The sequence below is a fragment of the Oncorhynchus clarkii genome, chromosome 4 (genome assembly GCF_045791955.1).
Source record: "Oncorhynchus clarkii lewisi isolate Uvic-CL-2024 chromosome 4, UVic_Ocla_1.0, whole genome shotgun sequence".
Lineage (NCBI taxonomy): Eukaryota > Metazoa > Chordata > Actinopteri > Salmoniformes > Salmonidae > Oncorhynchus > Oncorhynchus clarkii.
Genome location: NC_092150.1, coordinates 39,907,105 through 39,932,125, shown reverse-complemented (window position 1 = coordinate 39,932,125; position 25,021 = coordinate 39,907,105). Strand labels below are relative to the sequence as shown.

General features: G+C 42.8%; 1 protein-coding gene across 2 annotated transcripts in view; it reads right to left on the bottom strand.

Annotated features, from left to right (window-relative positions):
- Nucleotides 1–16,221, bottom strand: part of LOC139406807 (dedicator of cytokinesis protein 7-like) — a 98,115-nt gene extending 81,894 nt beyond the window's left edge. For both annotated transcript variants that reach the window (XM_071149856.1, XM_071149857.1), the window contains exons 1-6: nt 16,129–16,221; nt 10,772–10,871; nt 8,427–8,602; nt 3,475–3,543; nt 3,178–3,307; nt 2,824–3,036 (exon numbers count right to left, since the gene is read on the bottom strand). In XM_071149856.1, the coding sequence (XP_071005957.1) occupies nt 2,824–3,036; nt 3,178–3,307; nt 3,475–3,543; nt 8,427–8,602; nt 10,772–10,871; nt 16,129–16,166 (726 nt within the window). In that variant the 5' untranslated portion in view covers nt 16,167–16,221. The remainder of the gene's footprint in view (nt 1–2,823; nt 3,037–3,177; nt 3,308–3,474; nt 3,544–8,426; nt 8,603–10,771; nt 10,872–16,128) is intronic.
- Nucleotides 16,222–25,021: the final 8,800 nt, after the last annotated feature.

Here is a 25,021-nt window from a genome sequence, read left to right as displayed (position 1 = left end):
GTGAGGGTAGGCAACAACATCTCCTCCCCGCTGATCCTCAACACTGGGGCCCCACAAGGGTGCGTTCTGAGCCCTCTCCTGTACTCCCTGTTCACCCACGACTGCGTGGCCACGCACGCCTCCAACTCAATCATCAAGTTTGCGGACGACACAACAGTGGTAGGCTTGATTACCAACAACGACGAGACGGCCTACAGGGAGGAGGTGAGGGCCCTCGGAGTGTGGTGTCAGGAAAATAACCTCACACTCAACGTCAACAAAACTAAGGAGATGATTGTGGACTTCAGGAAACAGCAGAGGGAACACCCCCCTATCCACATCGATGGAACAGTAGTGGAGAGGGTAGCAAGTTTTAAGTTCCTCGGCATACACATCACAGATAAACTGAATTGGTCCACTCACACAGACAGCATTGTGAAGAAGGTGCAGCAGCGCCTCTTCAACCTCAGGAGGCTGAAGAAATTCGGCTTGTCACCAAAAGCACTCAAACTTCTACAGATGCACAATCGAGAGCATCCTGGCGGGCTGTATCACCGCCTGGTACGGCAACTGCTCCGCCCTCAACCGTAAGGCTCTCCAGAGGGTAGTGAGGTCTGCACAACGCATCACCGGGGGCAAACTACCTGCCCTCCAGGACACCTACACCACCCGATGTCACAGGAAGGCCATAAAGATCATCAAGGACATCAACCACCCGAGCCACTGCCTGTTCACCCCGCTATCATCCAGAAGGCGAGGTCAGTACAGGTGCATCAAAGCTGGGACCGAGAGACTGAAAAACAGCTTCTATCTCAAGGCCATCAGACTGTTAAACAGCCACCACTAACATTGAGTGGCTGCTGCCAACACACTGACACTGACTCAACTCCAGCCACTTTAATAATGGGAATTGATGGGAAATGATGTAAATATATCACTAGCCACTTTAAACAATGCTACCTTATATAATGTTACTTACCCTACATTATTCATCTCATATGCATACGTATATACTGTACTCTATATCATCGACTGTATCCTTATGTAATACATGTATCACTAGCCACTTTAACTATGCCACTTTGTTTACATACTCATCTCATATGTATATACTGTACTCGATACCATCTACTGTATCTTGCCTATGCTGCTCTGTACCATCACTCATTCATATATCCTTATGTACATATTCTTTATCCCCTTACACTGTGTACAAGACAGTAGTTTTGGAATTGTTAGTTAGATTACTTGTTGGTTATTACTGCATTGTCGGAACTAGAAGCACAATATCCATAAAAAGTGTTGTTTAAAGTTTGCCACAAGCCACCTGGGAGACACACCAAACATGTGGAAGAAGGTGCTCTGGTCAGATGAAACCAAAATTGAACTTTTTGGCAACAATGCAAAACGTTATGTTTGGCGTAAAAGCAACACAGCTCATCACCCTGAACACACCATCCCCACTGTCAAACATGGTGGTGGCAGCATCATGGTTTGGGCCTGCTTTTCTTCAGCAGGGACAGGGAAGATGGTTAAAATTGATGGGAATATGGATGGAGCCAAATACAGGACCATTCTGGAAGAAAACCTGATGGAGTCTGCAAAAGACCTGAGACTGGGACGGAGATTTGTCTTCCAACAAGACAATGATCCAAAACATAAAGCAAAATCTACAATGGAATGGTTCAAAAATAAACATATCCAGGTGTTAGAATGGCCAAGTCAAAGTCCAGACCTGAATCCAATCGAGAATCTGTGGAAAGAACTGAAAACTGCTGTTCACAAATGCTCTCCATCCAACCTCACTGAGCTCGAGCTGTTTTGCAAGGAGGAATGGGAAAACATTTCAGTCTCTCGATGTGCAAAACTGATAGAGACATACCCCAAGCGACTTACAGCTGTAATCGCAGCAAAAGGTGGCGCTACAAAGTATTAACTTAAGGGGGCTGAATAATTTTGCACACCCAATTTTTCAGTTTTTGATTTGTTAAAAAAGTTTGAAATATCCAATAAATGTCGTTCCACTTCATGATTGTGTCCCACTTGTTGTTGATTCTTCACAAAAAAATACAGTTTTATATCTTTATGTTTGAAGCCTGAAATGTGGCAAAAGGTCGCAAAGTTCAAGGGGGCCGAATACTTTCGCAAGGCACTGTACCATGGCTGTCAGCCAATAAGCATTCAGGGCTCAAACCACCCAGTTTATCATGCAGTTTAAACCACCTTCAAGCAAATGTATCTAATGTATCTACCGCGCCTAAAGTCTAATGGCCGTTCATTCTTGATGCGCATCCGTTCTAACGCGTTAATATGTTTTATGGGAAAAGGGTTGGAAATAGGTGTCTCCATAATGACAATCTAAATAGCCTACCCACAACTGGCAAAAAGTTATCACAAAGTGGACACCTGCTGCTCGGTCTCCCCTCACTCACGTGACTCGGCTGTCTGCTTGAAGCGCTCAGTGTCAACACAGACACCACTCTGGCCCTTTACTTACACACCTCAGTCACTCAGCAACACACTGCCTCACTGCCTGATAGTCAGCAGCAGGTCACAGTGAAATATATATATTTTAAAGAAATTGCCAAGGAGGCCGCAGTGGAATTTAGAAGTGGCCCAAAAACCCGCAACCAATACATTTTCACATGCCACATCATTTTAAAATTAGCACAATTTTCGGGAAAACCGCAGAACATGACAACCCTGATCATGGCTGACGATACACATTAATGTGAAGAGACAGACATGCACAAGACCCTGGCAAAGCAAATGCTGGCCTGACACGTCAAAATGCACTTCCGCCTCTGTAGAAATGCAGCAGTGCGTGTGCGCCTTTGTCCTAACCTCGTCGAGGGCGGGGTGCAGGGCGAAGAGCTCGCGATGGCGGTTGGATTTGCGGTGCTCCTCATTGTGGCGGTCGATCTCCTCGTTGGGGGCTCGGTCCAGCAAATGGGGCAGGAGGGCGTCGGGTACAGAGTTCTTCAGGTCAAAGATACTGCAGGCCCAGCTGCCACGCGGAGTGTCGTCTATGGATATGGACCTACGCTTCAGGTCATCCTGGGGTAGGACAAACACACAGGTTAGAGAGGGCCTATATATACACACACACACACACACACTATAAAAATATTGAAAGTGTAAGATGACCGCCCCGTTGCTATGGGTTACCTAGTCGACTGCCCCATTGCTATGGGTTACCTGGTCGTCCTGATAAGCGCTAACGTCTGGCATCTCATCAGCCTCAAACACCTGTTTGGGCAGGCCTTTCTGCCTCTCCTTCTGCTTGTCCAGGGTGTTAGGGTTAAACCCAGTACCAAGCTTATGGTATCTGTTGAAATAAGTAGACCAGAATGCGAGTGTTGAGGTGTAATAAATAACTAGCTGCCAGGTGTAATTGTAAAAATGTGTAAAATAAGGGTTAAAATGTGGGTGTTTAGATGTTTTATAGGTTTTCTAAAAAGGACACACTCCCTAAATAATAGAGGGGAGCTTTACCTTCTGTTGACAACGTTCCAGTCCTCAGTGTAGGACCTGACACAGTCTCTGACGTGGGCGTCATTGTGCCTGGAAGGCAAAGCGATACCGCACGTTACAGTCAACGTCTCATCCTCAACACCAGATGTGTTCAGTGAGGTTTAACGTTCATATGTTGCAGATGGAAACGTAATTCATAGAGCTATTACTGATTACCTATTTCTGGGGGCTTTCTAGTTCAAAAAGGGGCTTAGGTGGTGGGCGTGGCAGGTGGTGCGGTCGGCCCGTTTAGAGAACATTTTAGAGGCCCTGTCATGACAAAAAGTGTCCCCCTGACAAAAAGTAATGGTGCTTACAAATGCCCTTAACTAGGTGTCTTCACCAGACAGACAGAAGAAAGTGATAAAGGATGAAAGTGAGAGAGGGAGAGAGGTGGGAAGAGAGTGGTAGACTCAAGTATTTCAACTCTTCCCTTCCAACTTGTTAGGCAATCATATGTACCTAAAGGGGAAGGATGGCCAGTCACACAGGAGGGGGATTATTTACTAAGGAGCAGAAGGAGGCCGTGCTGACCGAGATGTATGCTGGCAATTTCGGAGTGAAATGCATGATTGCCAGAATCAACCTACTGTACTCTTCTTCTGACGGGGAATTGTCCAGGTGGAGGAGAGCTGGGCAAGTGAAATAACCTTTTGTTTATCAATCCCGTTCTATTATATCGTAAATGATTATGATTTAAATGAATGTCACTTTTTGCTTGAAGGTCAGTACCCTGTCTAGCCTGCCAGAAGTTTGAGAGGGTGAAGACTGTGGCGCCGGAGTTGAAGCCCATCATAGTTGTTTCACCATGGCACATGATCGGTAAGTATCTCAACTCAAGTTTTGCCCTGATAAGTTGTTTGTAATGGTTACGTTATTTGACTACAGCAGAGTTCAATATTATAGAATGTGTGTGTCAGTCTCCTTACAAATATTAAAATCTGTATACTGTATGACACAGATATGGGTAAGAATAACGTAACCTAACACTTGAAGTGTTAGGGTGGCCCTCATCGAACCCTTCACAAAATCCAGGAATGGCAACAGCTGGTGTCTGAAAGCGACCGATCACTTTAAAAAGTGGGTGGAGGCAATACCCATTAAGATCAGTAAAGGACGAGTACGTTCTTAACTCTACATTTTCTTCTGTAATCCATTAAAAAAGGTTGCTTGCAACCAAAAATAGATTTTCGTTTTGTATCATACGAGGACGAGACTGGCGAGGCCAACTCCAAGGCAATGATGGACTTCTTCAACATATTTCAATATCTTACATTGTCAATAGATATCACTTTCCTACCCCCTGCTCCAGGTTTTCTGAATGGACCAACCAGACCCTCAAGACTGCCATGGGCAGGTCCCTTGATTGGTACAAGGAAGGGTGGGATAAAGACCTGAAGGTAATTATCTTTGCACACAACAACTGCATCCAGGTCTCCACCGAGTGCAGACGGGTGCCTCAGCTGTTGACTGAGGTAAACAATGCAATTGTGTATACAATTATTGCATATACTGTAGTCTTTCAAATTTTTGATTTGTTTGTTGTTTGTCTATTGCTATTTTTGGATAATGTACTTTCAGATCACTGAAACACCACCTGATGTGGTGGAAGTTGTCAAACCAGATCAGAACACCTTCAAAGACCACCTTCAGGCACGGACTGAGAAGGATGTGAAGGTTTTTGACCAGGTAAAAATGTATTGGTTGACATTTAAAAAAGCAATAAATGGTAATCTTCTTCAATTTACCTCTCCAAATGACTTTAGGACCATCAACCCCCCCCCCCCAGCCAGAGGGGGACCACATTGAGGTAGGCTACACCTTCCAAAAGTTATGAAAAGTACATAGCTCCCATTTATAGCACTGCACTAATCCATCAAATTTTCTCGCAGTAAAGTGTAACTTTGCTTGTTTACGTCTCTGTCTCCTACCCCGTTCCCAGTTCCAGTTCTCCAGGACCAGGACCTAGGGGTTCTGCCCAACCCCCTGACGGATCCCTCCGATGTACTCCATTTCCAACCACCCTCCAACATTTCATTACATACATGTACAGCTAATGTTATTGACATTTACAGCTACTATTATTGTCATTACCTGCTAAGAAAGTTCTTGCCCTGTCATACTGGGCACATAATATGTGAGATACACAGATGAACTAAAAACACTAGCACTGCAAACACTCAGTACAAGTCCCCCTTTCGAGACTGGATGCCTGTTGAGAACAAGTGACAGGCAGAACCTCCCACCCACCCAGCAACGCCCTTAAAATTCCACAAACCAGAATTCAGTATTTTAGTATGATTTCCATGTGACTGTCCCCACCAAAACAATCTGTGAAAATAATGCCAACTGTAACAAAAACTATCAAAGTTTATGTATTAAAATCTTAAATATTGCCAGGTTGGTTTCACAAGGTGTTGATAGTAAGACTCAAGGTATCCTTTGAGTGAGAGAGAGAAGAGATAGAGATATATGGAGATAGATATAGATATATATCTATCTATGTTCAACAACAAGGTTATACTAATGAGCTATGCAAGATAGAAAGAAAATGAATCAGAGTAGAGGACTACAGAAATTATATTATTTCAGTGTAGATAAGGGAAGGGCAGGTTAAAATATTAACATGACAGCCAGACAAGCGAGGAGAGGTACGGAAGCTAAACAAAACTTGTTTAAACAACAAAATTGTCACGGAAATCAGCCTTGTTCGCATAGTGATGATTAAAATAACGTCATTTAGGCTGTAGTGAACTCAAATTCTAATCATTAGGCCATCACACCGTTGATATAGCAACAAACTCTAATAGTTTATCAAATCCCATTGTGACGCAGAGGGGGACACTTTTTGGTGTGACATCCCCCATCTTGGTGGTGTAGAGAAATCTTTGCATTTTTAAGCCAATTCCCTACAATTCTACAAAACGTCTCCATGGAGAGGAGACATTTTTGCAGTTTTAAAGCAAATTTCCTGCAATTCTATGCATTTTGCCATGGCTAATGCTGTGTTATTTTGCTCAAACATCATAACAAAACTTCTACTTCTAAATGAATTGTTTTTATTTAAATTCTCCTTGACTCTAGCTTTTATTTGGGGCGGCAGGGTAGCCTAGTGGTTAGAGAGTTGGACTAGTAACCAAAAGGTTGCAAGTTCAAATCCCCGAGCTGACAAGGTACAAATCTGTTCCTAGGCCGTCATTGAAAATAAGAATTTGTTCTTAACCTGTTGATCCTACTTGAGACGCAGACGTCTCAAGTAGGCACCTGGAAATGCAAATGCGATACGCTAAATGCTAAATGTACTCGTTAAAACTCAAACGTTCATTAAAACACACATACAGGGTATTGAATTAAAGCTACACTCGTTGTGAATCTAGCCAACAATTCAGATTTTTAAAATGCTTTTCGGCAAAAGCATGAGAAGCTATTATCTGATAGCATGCAACACCCCAAAATGCCTGAAGGCGACGTAAACAAAATAATTAGCGTAGCCGGCGCTACACAAATAGCAGAAATAAAATATAAAACATTAATTACCTTTGACGAGCTTCTTTCTTGGCACTCCTATATGCCCCATAAACATCACTATTGGGTCTTTTTTTCGATTAAATCGGTCCATATATACCCAAAATAGCCATCTATGGAAACTGTGTAATTCAGAAAAAAACATTGTTTCATAACGCTGCGTCATTTTTTTAAATAAAAAAAGTTGACGATAAACTTCCACAAAACACTTCGAAATACTTTTGTAATCCAACTTTAGGTATTAGTAAACGTTTATAATCTATCAAAATGATCACGGGGCGATGTGTATTCAATAGCTCCACGTCTTCAAATCATGGTCGAAAATCTCTCCTCCAAAACATCCTGTCGGAGACCGGAAGAAATGGAATCTCTTTCCTTTGTTTGCCCAAGAAATAACTCTCAGGAAAATGACGACAATGGCGACATCGTGTGGAATCTGTAGGAATTGCATCCTTGGCCCTATTTAATTTGGTGTCCTTTAAACAATAAATGCAAGTGGCGCATGGATATTATTTTCAGCTTTCAGTGACCAGTTTTTCTTGCACTTTTCGATGAAACACACGCTCTGTTATAGTCACAGCCGTGATTTAACCAGTTTTAGAAACTTCAGAGTGTTTTCTATCCACACATACTAATCATATGCATATACTATATTCCTGGCATGAGTAGCAGGACGCTGAAATGTTGCGCAATTTTTAACAGAATGTTCGAAAAAGGAGAGGGTAGACTTAAGAGGTTTTAACTGACTTGCCTAGTTAAATAAAAGGTAAAATAAAATTGTGTGATTGTTAATTCTCAGAGATCATATTATTAAAATAAAAAGTCCATGATCTTTTCTACATAATTTATCTGGTTTCAGCCGGTTAAGTACACAGTGAACGTGTTTTTCCATCCCGAAAATGTATAATAATTGGCGACCACAAAACAAACACTTGGGCGGCCAGCCCAAGGATTTCAATGGCAGAAAAATTCCAGCTATTTTACCTGACAAATAGTAATTTCTGTTAGTTCATGTCTGTTCTAGACAATATATTTATATCTAAACATTGCATAACGTCACACCCCTCCTAACCGGACATCAAAACCAGAACAGTTATTTGCTTTATTCATTTGGTAAATCAATTGGTGTAATTGTGTTAAAATTAGGAGATGCATCCTGTTTGGTGCAACTGAGTTAGACCTGATGTAGGCCTAGAGGAATCTGATAATGTCTCAACTGATACAGAATCAGCTCGTACTGTATGGGGCTTTTGGGGGGGGGGGGGGGGGGGGGTCTACGGTAAAGCCCTTTTTGATAACTGTTGATATTTTTTAAAAGGCTTTAAATTAATTGTATTGATTGATCTGATTGAGTTCCTCAGGACCAACGCTAACCCAGCCAGTCAGTATTGTCCCAGTCAAGCACCTACCCTTCCTCAGGCACAGCCTGTCCCACTGTGCGACACTCTCTGGGGGTGCAGACCACCTCGATGTCGTCCGGGGGGAACTCGATCAGGTCCCTCAGGGGGCCCGACTCGATGATGGGTGGGTGAGTGCTGAGGTACTCCTCAAAATCCACTGGCTCCACTGCCTCTGTGAGAGGCACCTGGCAACAGAGAGGAGAGGCTTTGGTAGAGTGAATACAAAAATCAGAGAATATATCCGAAAAAGGCCTACCTTAGCCGCAGAAAATCATCCCCAAAAAGTCCAGCTGTATTACTAGCAAAGAAATATCAAGGCTTAGCTGTCAGCAAACACCGTGGCTTGATAAATGTTGAGACAAGTTCTATCCTGAGAACGTTTCAAAACCAATTATCAGGCAACTGCATTTTCTATATTGGCAGACAGGCTCCTCAGAGGACCATTCTCCTCAGTGAATTTCATTTAAAAAATAGTGTCACATAAAAAAAATCTAGAATTTTTTGATAAAACTATACTAAATATATTCACATATCACCAAATGATTAAAAACACACTATTTTGCAATGGAGGTCTACAGTAGCCTCAACAGCACTCTGTGGGGTTGCACCATGGTATAAACAGAACTACCCATCCTCCTCTGGGAACATTGACCTCCATACAAAACCTAGGAGGCTCATGGTTCTCACCCACTTCCATAGATGTCCTCCAACCTATCAGAGCTCTTGCCACATGAATTGACATTGTGTCCACTCAATCAAAGGATCAGAGAATGAATCTAGTAATGAAAGCATAAGCTACAGCTTATGCACTGTAGTGTATACAATGTGGTGAGTAGTTGACAAAGACAATAGTTGAACAGTTCAAGAAATGTCTTCAAAAATGAAGGAGAAGCGAGAGATCTAGCTATATTTCATAGTATTTGTTTTTTTATAACTTTCAATTTTTACTTAACTAGCTTAGCTAGTATAGTCCACTCAAACACCCAGCTCACACAGAGAGAGATGCTATGTTAGCTAGCTGGCTATGGCTATCCAACACTCACTCTTCCAAGTCAAGGAAAGCTTTTTATTTTATAAATGTATTGCACCTGTTCAAAAATGGCTTTTTTTCCCGATTACAACCTCTCTGTTGTTTTTTTTTTAATGAAATGTTCTAAATATAGCTATTTTTAAAACAAGCCACAGAAAGTCTGTTGCAATTTCTGTTTAATCCACAACAAGACAGAACAAATATTACAACAAATAATGGTTCAACTCAAATATACTAGTTGATAAAAACTAATTTGGAAAACAAAATGTAAAACTGTATAACCTTAAATTATATCAGAAAAAGGATTGGTGGAGTTATGTCACACATGCAGCTAACAAAAATATATGGACATTTCTGCTCTATCCAAAATTTACAACCAAGTAATTATAGCACTATCGTAAAAAGAAAAAAAGGAGTGGAAGGGGGAGAAAGTAAGGACCTTGTCCTTCAGCCGGATGTGGAGGTCCTGGGCTGGTGTGGTTACATGTGGTCTGCGGTTTTGAGGTCGGTTGGACGTATTGCCAAATTCTCTAAAGTGACGTTGGCGGTCACTATGGTTGAGAAATAAACATTGAATGATCTGGCAACAGCTCTGGTGGACATTCCTGCAGTCAGTGTGCCAATTGCATGCAACCCTCAAAGCTTGAGACATCTGTGGCATTGTGTTGTGAGACGAAACTGCACATTTTAAAAGTGGCCTTTAAATTGTCCCCAGCATAAGGTGCACATGTGTAATCAGATTATTATTATTTTTGTTAATCATGCTTTTTTTTACATCAGCAGATGTCACCCATGATCATGCTGTTTAATCAGCGTATTGATATGCCACATCTGTCAGGTGGATGGATTTTATTGGAAAAGGCAAAAATGCTCACTAACAGGAATGTTAAAATTTGAGAGAAATTAGCTTTGTGTGTACGGACAATTTCTGGGATTTTTTATTTCAGCTCATGAAAGATGGGACTAAAACCTTACGTGTTGAATTTATATTTTTGCTCAGTGTAGTCGAGAAGAGATTTCGATGTACCGTTTCCATTGCACATGGTTTATGTACTGATACACAAAACGATGCCAGATTCAAAACAGAGTTTTTCAATTAAAATTATTATATCAAATTATTTCAACCAATAGAATGTTATATATATGAGAGATACAACAATCCAAGCTTTGCAGATTTATCTATGAAGAGACAATCATTAGATTGTAGGGGTGAGAGGATGTGAAGAATGGACCTGTTAATTGTTAGCTGATAGACTCAAACCCTTCCCCCTCCCACCATTTACCTCTACAAAAATACCAAGATGCATTGTGGTTAGAAGCTTACGGTGTTGCTTGCAGCGGCACCCACGTTCAGGTTCTTGAGGAGCTGTGGGGAGCCCCCATACTGACCAGCAATCTGCTTTCTCACCTCAGCTGCTACAGTCCTGTAGGGAGGTGAGGAGAGAGAAGCTTAGCAGTGAATATCAAACCATTAAACAATTTCTTAGGGCTATGCCCCTTTTTCGCCTGAATGACGTGCCCAAAGTAAACTGCCTGTAGCTCAGGCCCTGAAGCCAGGATATGCATATAATTGGTACCATTGGAAAGAAAACAATTAGAAGTTTGTATAAATGTTTCAATAATGTAGGAGAATATAAACACAATAGATATGGTAGGAGAAAATCCAAAGAAAAACCAACCATAATTATTTTTCAGATTCCTTTCTCTGCAAGTTGAAAGAATGGATTACTCAAATCGATGGCGCCAACTAAACTGACTTTTTGGGATATAAAGAAGGATTTTATCTAACAAAACAACACTACATGTTATAGCTGGGACCCTTTGGATGACAAATCAGAGGAAGATTTACAAAAAATAAGTGAATATTTAATCTTTATATGTGAATGTGTGAAACCTGTGCCGGTGGAAAAATATTTTGATGTGGAGCGCCGTCCTTAAACAATCGCATGGAATGTTTTCGCTGTAATAGCTACTGTAAATCGGACAGTGCAGTTATATTAACAAGAATTTAAGCTTTCAGCCGATATAAGACACATATGTACTTAAATGTTTAAAATCCATAATAACTATTTGAATTTATTTGAATTACGCTCCCTCCAGTTTCACCGGAAGTTATAGGATATTTCCTGAGACATCCCCTACATGTGATAAATGTCAAGCTACGCAGGGTACACTACTCCACTGCTTTGCCCTATGCTCTAGCTTGCATGGTTATTGGAGTGGAATTTTTGGGATCCTCTCTGAAGTTTTGGAGACTTCAATAGATCCAGACCCGCTTCTGATAATCCTGGGAGTATCTGAGTCCCTAAACGGATTAACCTACCCCCAAAAACAACTAATCTCGTACGGTCTCATCTCGGCAAAAAAACTAATCTTGTTGTTTTGGAAGAGGAGGGAAGCGCCCTCTACCAAATTATGGCTCAGTGAATTGGCAAACACTGTACACTTAGAAAGAATTAGATATATTCTGAACAATAAACTATCAACATTTGATCAAATCTGGCAGCCTTTCCTCTCCTACTTGGACGAGTCGGCGCTATGAATTTGTACTTATTAACGCACTCTCAATTGTAATATTTTAATCTACCTTTGGGCAGCATGTGCTGGCCCCGCCACCCGAGCAGTTGGGGGTAATGGGGGGGGGGGGGCATCTTCCCTCTTTCTTTCTACGTGTCCTTGTTTTGTATGTCGTGTTTTGTATTATTTGTTCTGCACCCAGGACTCTGGGTCTTGTTGTTCCTTTATGCTCTTTTATGTTTAGATGAGAATTGTATACCTGTCTTGTATTCCTTATACACCATTCTTGTGTGTGTTTAATAAAAATATTTGAAACAGTTTCACCGGAAGTTTTCCCACTATCGGGACACCGATCCTTAAGATTAAGTTAACAGGTAAAACACAAAGAGACAGATCATAGTTATAGGCTAAATTCTTTGCTCCAACAAATGGCAACTCTTCAGTCCAGACAGAGGCTAGCCACTTGACAGTTTAATCTATTAAATCTAGGCTTTGCTTATGGAAAACAGTCAGATGTTGCCTCCAGGCTGCTTACAGTCAAAGATGTGTCTCACACACACACACACACACACACACACACACACACACACACACACACACACACACACACACACACACACACACACACACACACACGGGTTGGAAAAGTGGAAAAGGGCAGTGTAGGCGTAATAAGTTAACAGATAAGGCCAGTTCATTTACTGCAGTAGTCTGGTCACTCTGAAGGACAGGTACAGTATAGTCAAGGGCAGCCGTTCTGTTGTGGGCCAAACATTACTATTATATATTATGGTCCCTGCTAGAAGGGCTCCTGAGTGGCGCAGCGGTCTAAGGCACTGCATCTCAGTGCTAAAAGCGTCACAAGACAGCCTGGGAACAAACCAGGGTCTCACAACCGGCCATGATTGGGAATCCCATAGGGTGGCGTACAATTGGCCCAGTGTTTCCAACTTTTTTTTAAATTCTCACCCATCTACACACAACACCCCATAATGACAAAGTGTTTCATATTTCTGCAAACTTACTGAAAATAAAATACAGAAATCTAATTTACATAATTCTTCGCACCCGAGTCAATACTAGTGCTAACTGATTAACAGAAATGTCGGTTATTTTTCGTTTTTTAAACAACTTATTGACCTGTCGGTTCAGTTATTTGAATTCCATTTTGTTCGTGTTTTTTCAGTGAATTCAATGCGCACATTGCACAGTTTCTCTAGAGATAAATCAGATTCAGCCTGAACTGTGTGACACAGAAGGGAGTTATAGTTTCCAACAGGCCAATAATCTACAGTCCAGTACATAAAATATGCTAATTTTACTGCAATGACCATAATCCATTACGCACGTAGAAAGTAAAGACTTTTTCCACATTTTGTTACATTACAGCCTTATTCTGAAATTGATTAAATTGCTGCTGCTGCTGCTGCACGATCTTTGTCCCCATCTGTAGTTGCAAACCGTAGTCTGGCTTTTTTATGTTGGTTTTGGAGCAGTGGCTTCTTCCTTGCTGAGCGGCCTTTCAGGTTATGTCGATATAGGACTTGTTTTACTGTGGATATAAATACTTTTGTACCTGTTTCCTCCAGCATCTTCACAAGGTCCTTTGCTGTTGTTTTGGGATTGATTTGCACTTTTTCGCACTAAAGTAAGTTCATCGCTAGGAGACAGAACGCACCTCCTTCCTGAGCAGTATGACGGCTGCATGGTCCCATGGTGTTTATTGTTTGTATAGATGAACGTGGTACCTTCAGGCGTTTGGAAATTGTTTCCAAGGATGAACCAGACTTGTTGAGGTCTACAAAAAAAAATCTGGGGTCTTGGCTGATTTCAAGGTAGGCCTTGAAATTCATCCACAGGTACACCTACAATTGACTCAAATTATGTCAATTAGCCTATCAGAAGCTTCTAAAGTCATGACATTTCTGGAATTTTCCAAGCTGTTTAATGGCACAGTCAACTTAGTGCATGTAAACCTCTGACCCACTGGAATTGTGATAGAGTGAAATAATCTGTCTGTAAACAATTGTTGGAAAAATTACTTGCGTCATGTACAAAGTAGATGTCCTAACCAACTTGCCAAAACTATAGCTTGTTAATAAACAAGAAATTTGTGGAGTGGTTGAAAAACAAGTTTTAATGACTCCAACCTAAGTGTATGTAAACTTCCGACTTCAACTGTAGATTCCCTTGCGCATGCGTGGTTCGGACGGACCAGTCATCAGCACCATGTGCAGTGCCTCTACTCAAATGACTCTCACCTAACACACACGCACACGTTGCTGCTACTATATTTTTTCCTGCTGCTCAGGCACTTTACTCCTGATTGTATGCATACAACTACCTCGTCTATCACTATTGTTATTGATATTGTTTGTGAACATACTGTATATTTTATTTATATTGACACCATCTATTTCTGATATTGCTATTATGCAAGTAACCTTTGGCTGTACCGTTTACACCTTCTGTAGAGACCCATCCACTTAGCAAAATATTGATATATAAAAATTCATATTGACATTTGTGGTCGTAACATGATTTTATGACATACCACACAGACTCACAAAACACAAATTCTTCGTTTTTAAATGATGTCTGAGTGTTGGAGTGTGCCCCTGGCTATCTGTCAATAACCAGATAAAAATAGGGCCGCCTGGTTTAAGGAATTTGAAATTATTTATACTTTTACTTTTGATACATAAGTACATACTTAAGTATTTTTAAAACCACATACTTTTAGACTTTTACTCAAGTGGTATTTTACTGGGTGACTTAGTTTTACTTCAGTAATTTTCTAATAAGGTATCTTTACATCTGGACACTTTCTGTTTAGCTGGAATTTTTCCTTATTGTAGGCTACTACCACTTTTATTCTTAATTTTTACTACTCTACTCACTTTTTAGCACATTAACTCACATGTGAATCCTTAAGACATGGGTGGGGCTGGCTTAAGATGGTGTGAACTATGCTGAATGGGTGGAGACAAAGGAGAGCTCTCAAGTTGGTACCAAAACATTGAACGGCCCTTTTCTTAAAAGTGAGTTCACAGGTTCATCAACTTTCAATGCAGAATTACTTTCCCATTGTTCCTCAAAAATGCAGTGTATTATATACCATTTTGCAGCTCTTTCACCAATGTAAAAAAAAATCTATTTCAATTTTTGCTACATAAGACCGAATCCAGGTGGTGAGTCACATATGAGCAATTTCTTCACAACAATGCAATGCATTGTTTTACATCCAGCTTTAATTCCACTGGCATGAACAGCAAGCAACTAAAATTGACACAGCGCTTCTGGTTTTGTTCGTTTCAATAGACGCATTAGACCTGAATGCATTACCTTTAACTGTGGTTGATATAACTTTGAATGTTAGGGCTTTTGCTGGTAAAGTACCACTGTCCATGACGATGTTAGTTAACGTCACTGTAAAGCCGTTTAAACTAAACTCCACGAATTAGGATGGAGTTGAGCACGATTTAGGATGGAGTTGGGCGGCGACTCAGTTTGGGCAAACTGGAGCTCCATCACATAAAAACAATTATTTTTCGTAAACTAGTGATTTCATCACCAAAAGAATAACTCGAAATTACACAAGCCATTGTTCTGTGTAATTGCGGGCTATTCTTTGGGTACTGAAATCAGCACCTACAGTAAAGAGCTCCACTTCGGAGCTCGATTTTGCCCACATTAGTCGCAGCGCTCAACTGGCATCATAGCTACTGTGTTGCTTTCTCTCGTCGATGTGTCAGTGCTACACAGCCGTAGCCAACAAGTTACCGCAACTGTCTACTACGGATTTACTAGTCAGTCCAACTAATGCTTACCTAAATCCCTGTAAAGACCGATAGTGGTTGGGTTTGATAGTATGATAGATGTCAAACGTAGCTAAACGTCAACCCCGTATGCATGCAACGGCACAATACACAAAAATAACATTGCGAGAAACAGACAGCGCTGTACTATATGGCGGGTCTATGACTGGCACTGGGGCATCTTTGATATGGCTAAAGATAACTAGCTAGCTGGCAGGGCCTTATTTGGGGATGGCTTTGCCTTGAAACGGAGGGCAGAAGACGAGTTTTTTAAATATTGAAAACGGCGTAGCTTGAACGAGGGACTCAGTTCTGTCAGTGTTAAAATTGGAAGTAACGCCCTTACCTGCTGATTTTTTGGGCGAATGCGCGGCGCTCAGCCATGACTGTAGACGCTGATGTGCTTGGGTTCCCAGACTTTCCGCTGCTTTCTCCCAAGGAAAACAATGAGTCTGGAATAGCTACCGTAAATATCATAAAGCAGGCGCACACGAACACACCCTGCCACAAGTCAGACAGACTGTTTTTGTATGACACCAAACACTTCATTCGCCTAACACAAGTTTCAAAATGCAATTTGGCACGTATTTGCTGTTGAAAGAAATTCCGTTTATTTCAGTCCATTTTCAAATAGTTATTTCAAATCTTACTCCAACACCAAGCCTCCAACTGCACTTAAATGCAAGTAAAACTAAATGCATGCTCTTCAACCGATCACTGCCCACACCTGCCCGCCCGTCCAGAATCACTACTCTGGACGGTTCTGACTTAGAGTATGTGGACTACTGCAAATACCTAGGTGTCTGGCTAGACTGTAAACTCTCCTTCCAGACTCACATTAAGCATCTCCAATCCAAAATTAAATCTAGAATCGGCTTCGTATTTCAGACAAAGCATCCTTCACTCATGTTGCCAAACATGCCCTCGTAAAAGTGACCATCCTACCAATCCTTGACTTTGCGATGTCATTTATAAAATAACCTCCAACACTCTACTCAACAAATTGGATGCAGTCTATCACAGTGCCATCCGTTTTGTCACCAAAGCCCCATATGCTACCCACCACTGCGACCTGTGTGCTCTCGTTGGCTGGCCCTCGCTTCATACTCGTCACCAAACCCACTGGCTCCAGGTCATCTACAAGTCTCTGCTAGGTAAAGCTCCGCCTTATCTCAGCTCACTGGTCACCATAGCAGCACCAACCCGTAGCACACGCTCCAGCAGGTATATTTCACTGGTCACCCCCAAAGCCAATTCGTCCTTTGGCCGCCTTTCCTTCCAGTTCTCTGTTGCCAATGACTGGAACGAACTGCAAAAATCACTGAAGCTGGAGACTCATATCTCCCTCACTAGCTTTAAGCACCAGCTGTCAGAGCAGCTTACAGATCACTGCACCTGTAGATAGCCCACCTGTAAACAGCCCATCCAACTACCTCATCCCCATACTGTATTTATTTATTTATCTTGCTCCTTTGCACCCCAGTATCTCTACTTGCACATTCATCTTCTGCACATCTACCATTCCAGTGTTTAATTGCTAAATTGTAATTACTTCACCACAATGACATATTTATTGCCTTACCTCCCTTATCTTACCTCATTTGCACTCACTGTATATAGACTTTTCTTTTTTCTACTGTATTATTGACTGTATGTTTGTAATTCCACGTGTAACTCTGTGTTGTTGTATGTGTCAGACTGCTGTACTTTATCTTGGCCAGGTCACAGTTGTAAATGAGAACTTGTTCTCAACTAGCCTACCTGGTTAAATAAAGTTGAAATATATTTTTTTCCTTTATTTTTTTAAGACATTGCAAATCCCATTTATTCTATCCATACACTGTCTGAATATACATTTATGGAAATGTAATGTTATGGCACAATACAAGTGCATTTTAAGCATAAATATATTATATTTCTATGATTTTAACTTGTGGATCAATTTTAAAATTATTATAACACCAGCAACTTAATGGAATGAATGAATGTGCTTGTAGTAGCCTGGTAGAATGTTGGATTCTTAGTGTTCATAGCCATGGTTATCAACTGTACTGCAAAAATGGATGTTGTGGTGGCAGCTGCAGAGAAGTACTTGGATTTTACTGCGATTTTCCTACAGAGTTTCTAGGTGTGTTGAACGATAGTGTTCAGTCCTCCCAAGCTACGGCCTGGTATAGGATCAGATAAGGCCAAGTAGTGGGAAAGTGGTGAGGTTTTAATGGGTGTAGGTTAGTTGGTAGGGCAATTTTTTCTTCCCCTTTCCTCATCCATTTTCCCTCCCATTTCTGTGACACAAAGTGTAGTGAATTCACACCCCAGAACAGTAGGCGGAAACACAGGGCTAGATAAGAGACTATAGATGAATAGGGAGGCCGTGACCAGCCTCATGTTCCAGTACAGTAGGTGGCGGTGTATGCACCTTTCAGTTGGTTGCGAGCCGCCAATAAAACTTAAGAAGAAGAAGTAGCCGTGCAGGTCCATGTATCTCATGTTCTGGAGAGGAGAGACAACCTGGGGCGAAAGGTCGTTGAGACAGGGAGGTCACACATGGTAGCAGTGTTTGTTAGTGGGGCTGTAAGGGGCTGTATACCTGTGGGAAGTGGTCAGTCGGTCAGTTAGACCAACATCATGCCAGGAAGTGGGAAAGAGGGGAAGGGAGATGGTTGGGAGGTAGCTAATCTAAAGAGTTTACTAAAGCGGAAAAAGAGGGAGAGGGAGAGTGGCAGTAACAGTGACCCAGGTGGCTCGAGTGGAAAGGTTCCTCAATGAGGATTGAGGAAAGTGGGGGGCGGAGTTTAAGGTTATTGTGAAGTTTAGGAGGAGATAGAAGGGCAGTAGCATTATCCCTCTTAAAGTATCAGACGTTTTGTGCAAAGAGATTGGAGACATTTTCAATACAAAAATCCTGCCAAATGGACCAAAGCTTTGAGACTGAAAACGCTGGGGGGAAAGGCAGTGGAGTGCTATGCCCCAGGACTGAACCAAAGAGCCAAGGGACTCGTTTATGGGGTAACTCTGGATATAACGGAGGATGAGTTGAGGAACAATCTGGAGGGGGTTCGAATCGTACATGTCTTCCTGTTCAAGGTGTTAGGTTCTTATTTTTCAGAGCAAACAACTCACGGACACTAGAGAAGCTTAACCAAGTGTAATTCTTCCCAAAGGGTCGACACAGCCGTATTCAGACAAAAATATATAATTTATCACCATCACAAGTATATATACCCCACTTTAGACACTCCTCCTTCTCTCCAATCCTTACATCTTATGGTTCCACAGGAAGAGGGTAATAGGGTAATAAACCCTTTTTACTCCCTTCAGGGGATCTGACCTGACCTCAACCCCTCCTCCTAATCCATAGATGTCCATCCGAACCGCTATAGCAATCCTGTGATCTCCTCCCGTCCACCCAACACATTCCAAAGCCATCTGTCTTTCTACAGAGACCCGTTAACTTCTGACATAAAACCCATTCTCTTTCACTCCTTATATTCTATGCTTCTAATCTATAATGTCTTTCATATCTCAATGTTCAAAGTTTAGCCCGATTCCAACAAAAGGGACTCGAAATGAACAGAGAAGCGAGGAGATCTTGCCACAGAGAGTGAACCTTGGATTCCTGAGCTTCACTGTCAAGGCAAATGTGCAGCCTCACTTGCGGTGCTCTACATGCCAGAGGTATGGGCATGTGGTAGCGGTGTGCAGGAGGACAAGAAGATGTGGGAAATGTGGAGGAGATCATGAGTACTCAGAGTGTGCAGGAGGAAAGCCGAAGTGTTGTAATTGTGGGGGAAACCTTGTGGCAGCATTACGAGGTTGTGAACACACCATGTTCAAGCTGAGCAGGTATAGAAGATTTTAGTGGAGGAGAGAGTATCGTATGAAGAGGGCAGCGAGTTGTGGGCAGCACTGCTGCACAGATGCAGGTGTGTGCGCTGCTGTTAGTGGGGGTTCCATGGATGGCCCCTTCACCAATATCAGTGATTCCAGCTGACTCGTACTTGATCAAGAAGGAGTTCTTGGCCTTTATGGTCGAAGTGTTTTGGGTAGCGAGACAGGTGAACATGTCTTCCGGGCCTGAAAGATGCAGTGATTAAGCAAGCAAAGTCATTCTTAGAGATCAAGGATAAATCAGTGGTGAGTTTGCACTCCTATATACAGGCAGTGAGGAGAGGTGGATCTCAGGAGGACGGTGGTGTTGGGGAAGTGTCAGAATCGGATGATATGGAATGACGTTTATGATAGTGCCGTAGAATGCGAGAAGTTTCATCTCTAATGGGAAAGAATATAAGACTTTTGTGGATGTATATAAAGATACGCATGAGACAGTATGCGCAGGAAACCATGTTTGGATTTTGTTTTGCCTGGGTATGTGGCCACATGGGCTGATCGGGAAGAGCGAGTGGAGGGGGGGGGGGGTGATGTTTCTGAAACTAGGTGTACAGTGGAAGAGTAATGTTGAGAACTGAGTTGGAATGTATAACGGTTGAAGTGTGCCGTGTCCAGTGCAGAATTACAGTACTTAACTTTTACAACTACAGATTAGTCTGCATAAAAGATGGATTCCCAACCAGATTTCAAATTGGGAGGGCAACTATGTCATGCATTATCTGACGCTGGCATCAGGGGTTCTGGCCAGAAGAGGGGATTGGGATTTAATGGACCGGTATACTGTACAATTGGGAGCGACCATTTCCCAATTCTGAGCTGGTTTGGCCGGAAACTTTTGGAAGTGGATGAAAGACATATACCCATGGACTTAGGAAAAGCTTGATGGGAGGAATTTGCAGAGTAATGCGCAGAATGTTTCAGTGAGGTTCACAGTGACTGATCTGTTGAAGAATGGAATGAATTCCTGTGTTCAATGCCAATTCAAGCTTCTGTGCTTACTATCCCACAGAGAATGACCCTAGAACACGGACGGAAACAAGGATTGTGATGCTGCAGTTCGTGCTCGAAATTTGGAATACTGCGCCCTGACACGACATATATTGGAGGGTTCAGCGGTGGAGTATTAAAGCTATGGGAGGTGGGGAAGGTCATTAAGCGAGCTAAGTGGGAGTGTTGGAGAAATATTGCATGAGATTGGGGGCAGATACACCGGTGGGGGATGTGTGGGCGGTGATTGGTGAATGTTGGGAAGTTGCAGACGGTTGGGTATGCTGGTGTTGGAGGATGGAGAAGATATAAAGATGGCTTACTTGTATGTGTCAAAACGTTTCAGGCTATCCACCAGTGATGTAAAGTACTTTTAAGTACTACTTAAGTCGTTTTTTGGGGTATCTAAACTTTACTTGACTATTTATATTTTTGACAACTTTTACTTTTACTCCACTACATTCCTAAAGAAAATAATGTACTTTTTACTATACATTTTCCCTGACACCCGAAAGTGCCTGTTACATTTTGAATGCTTAGCAGGACAGGAAAATTGTCTAATTCACGCACTTATCAAGAGAACATCCCTGGTCATCCCTACTACCTCTGATCTGGCAGACTTAAACACCTGGATGATTTGGTACTGGAGGAGATATTGGAATTATTGAATATAGTATGGGAGGAGGAGACGTTACCAGCAGCTTGGAAACATGCCATAGTTCCAATCGTGAAACCGGGGAAAAAAGTATCCCACCCGGGCTCATACCGACCCATAGAGTTGACCTCTGTACTGTGTAAAGTAATGGAAAGCATGGTAACAGACAAGTACATATGTGTGAAAGTGTTGGTCTCTTTTCTCCGTACCAGAGCGGATTAACCATGGACTCGGTGCTAGCACTGGACTGTGATATAAAGAAGGCGATGGCCATCAAGGAGGAAGTGGTGGCATTATTACTGGACATTGAAAAGGCACACGACATGCTCTGGAAAGGGGGACTGCTGCTGAGGCTGCATGATGCTGGGGTGCGGGGTCACCTGTTAAATTGGATCCAGGATTGTGCAACTGGGACCTAGATTTGTGCAACTGGGTCCTAGACTTCCTGACAGGCACCCAGGTGGTGAAGGTAGGCAACATCACCTCTGCCACGCTGATCCTTAACACGGGGGCCCCAGAGGGGTGCGTGCTCAGCCCCCTCCCGCACTCCCTGTTCACCCATGACTGCATGGTCATGCATGTCTCCAACTCAAAAGTTTGCTGATGACATAACAATGGTAGGCCTGATTACTAACAACGGAAAGACCGCCTACAGGGAGGAGGGGAGAACACTGTAAGAGTGGTGACAGGAATATAATCTCAACTTCAACAAAACGAAGGTGCTGATCGTGGACTACAGGAGACATCAGAGAGAGCACACACCCATCCACATCAATGGGGCTGCAGTGGAGAAGGTCAAAAGCTTCAAGTTCCTCATGTGTACACAACACTAAGTACCTGAAATGGTCCCTCCACACCAACAGCGTGGTAAAGAAGACACAACAGCACCTTCAACCTTGGGAGACTGAAGAAATGTATATTGTCCCCTAAGACCCTCACGAACTACCACAGATGCACCATCAAAAGTATTCTGTAAGGCTGTAGCCTGGCACGACAACTGCTCCGCCCGCAACCACAATGCTCTCCAGAGGGTGGTGCAGTCCGTCCAACGCATCACCGGGGGCACACTGTCTGACTTCCAGGACATCTACAGCTCATAATGTCACACGAAGGCCAAGAAGATCATCAAAGACCTCAGCCTCCCAAGCCACAGCTTGTTCACACCACTTCCATCTAGAAGGGGGAGACAGTACAGGTGCAGCAAAGATGGGACCGAGAGACTGATAAACAGCTTCTATCTTCAGGCCATCAGACTGTTAAACAGTCACCACTAGCTGGCCTCCACCCAGTACCCTGCCTTGAACATTAGTCACTGTTACTAAGCTGTTGCGCAGCAACTCACTGCCTTCCTGAAGACAAACAATGTATACAAAATGTTTCAGTCTGGTTTTAGACCCCATCATAGCTCTGAGACTGCACTTGTGAAGGTGGTAAATTACCTTTTAATGGCGTCAGACCGAGGTTCTGCATCTGTTCTCGTGCTCCTAGACCTTAGTGCTGCTTTTGATACCATCGATCACCACATTCTTTTGGAGAGATTGGAAACCCAAATTGGTCTACACGGACAAGTTCTGGCCTGGTTTAGATCTTATCTGTCGGAAAGATATCAGTTTGTCTCTGTGAATGGTTTGTCCTCTGACAAATCAACTATACATTTCGGTGTTCCTCAAGGTTTCGTTTTAGGACCACTATTGTTTTCACTATATATTTTACCTCTTGGGGATGTCATTCGAAAACATAATGTTAACTTTCACTGCTATGCGGATGACACACAGCTGTACATTTCAATGAAACATGGTGAAGCCCCAAAATTAACCTCGCTAGAAGCCTGAGTTTCAGACATAAGGATGGCTGCAAACTTTCTATTTTTAAACTCGGACAAAACAGAGATGCTTGTTCAAGGTCCCAAGAAACAAAGAGATCTTCTGTTGAATCTGACAATTAATCTTGATGGTTGTCCAGTCGTCTCAAATCAAACTGTGAAGGACCTCAGCGTTACTCTGGACCCTGATCTCTCTTTTGACGAACATATCAAGACTGTTTCAAGGACAGCTTTTTTCCATCTACGTAACTTTGAAAAAATCAGACACTTTCTTTCCAAAAATGATGCAGAAAAATTAATCCATGCTTTTGTTACTTCTAGGTTAGACTACTGCAATGCTCTACTTTCCGGCTACCCGGATAAAGCACTAAATACATTTCAGTTAGTGCTAAATACGGCTGCTAGAATCCTGACTAGAACCAAAAAAATGTATCATATTACTCCAGTGCTAGCCTCCCTACACTGGCTTCCTGTTAAGGCAAGGGCTGATTTTAAGGTTTTAGTGCTAACCTACAAAGTGTTACATGGGCTTGCTCCTGCCTATCTTTCCGATTTGGTCCTGCCGTACATACAGTACCTACACGTGCGCTACTGTCACAAGACGCAGGCCTCCTAATTGTCACTAGAATTTCTAAGCAAACAGCTGGAGGCAGGGCTTTCTCTAATAGAGCTCAATTTTTATGGAATGGTCTGCCTACCCATGTGAGAGACGCAGACTCGGTCTAAACCTTTAAGTCTTTACTGAAGACCCTTATCTTCAATGGGTCATATGATTGAGTGTAGTCTGGCCCAGGAGTGTAAAGGTGAACGGAAAGGCTCTGGAGCAACAAACCGCCCTTGCTGTCTCTGCCTGGCCGGTTCCCCTCTCTCCACTGGGATTCTCTGCCTCTAACCCTATTATATGGGCTGAGTCACTGGCCTACTGGTGCTCTTCCATGCCGTCGCTAGGAGGGGTGCGTCACTTGAGTGGGTTGAGTCACTGACGTGATCTTCCTGTCTGGGCTGGAGCCCCCCCTTGGGTTGTGCCGTGGCGGAGATCTTTGTGGGCTATACTCGGCCTTGTCTCAGGATGGTAAGTTGGTGGTTGAAGATATCCCTATAGTGGTGTGGGGGCTGTGCTTAGGCAAAGTGGGTGGGGTTATATCCTGCCTGTTTGGCCCTGTCCGGCGGTATCATTGGATGGGGCCACGGTGTCTCCTGACCCCTCCTGTCTCAGCCTCCAGTATTTATGCTGCAGTAGTTTATGTGTCGGGGGGCTAGGGTGAGTCTGTTATATTATCCGGTGTCCTGTGTGAATTTAAGTATGCTCTCTCTAATTCTTTCTTTCTTTCTTTCTTTCTCTCTCTCTCTCTCTCTCTCTCTCTCTCTCTCTCTCTCTCGGAGGAGGACCTGAGCCCTAGGACCATGCCTCAGGACTACCTGGCATGATGACTCCTTGCTGTCCCCAGTCCACCTGGCCGTGCTGCTGCTCCAGTTTCAACTGTTCTGACTGCGGCTATGGAACTCTGACCTGTTCACCGGACGTGCTACCTGTCCCAGACCTGCTGTAGAAAACAGCAGGAGCGGTAGAGATACTCTTAATGATCAGCTATGAAAAGCCAACTGACATTTACTCCTGAAGTGCTGACTTGTTACACCCTCAACAACTACTGTGATTATTATTATTTGACCATGCTGGTCATTTATGAACATTTGAACATCTTGGCCATGTTCTGTTATAATCTCCACCCGGCACAGCCAGAAGAGAACTGGCCACCCCTCATAGCCTGGTTCCTCTCTAGGTTTCTTCCTAGGTTTAGGCCTTTCTAGGGAGTTTTTCCTAGCCACCATGCTTCTACACCTGCATTGCTTGCTGTTTGGGGTTTTAGGCGGGGTTTCTGTACA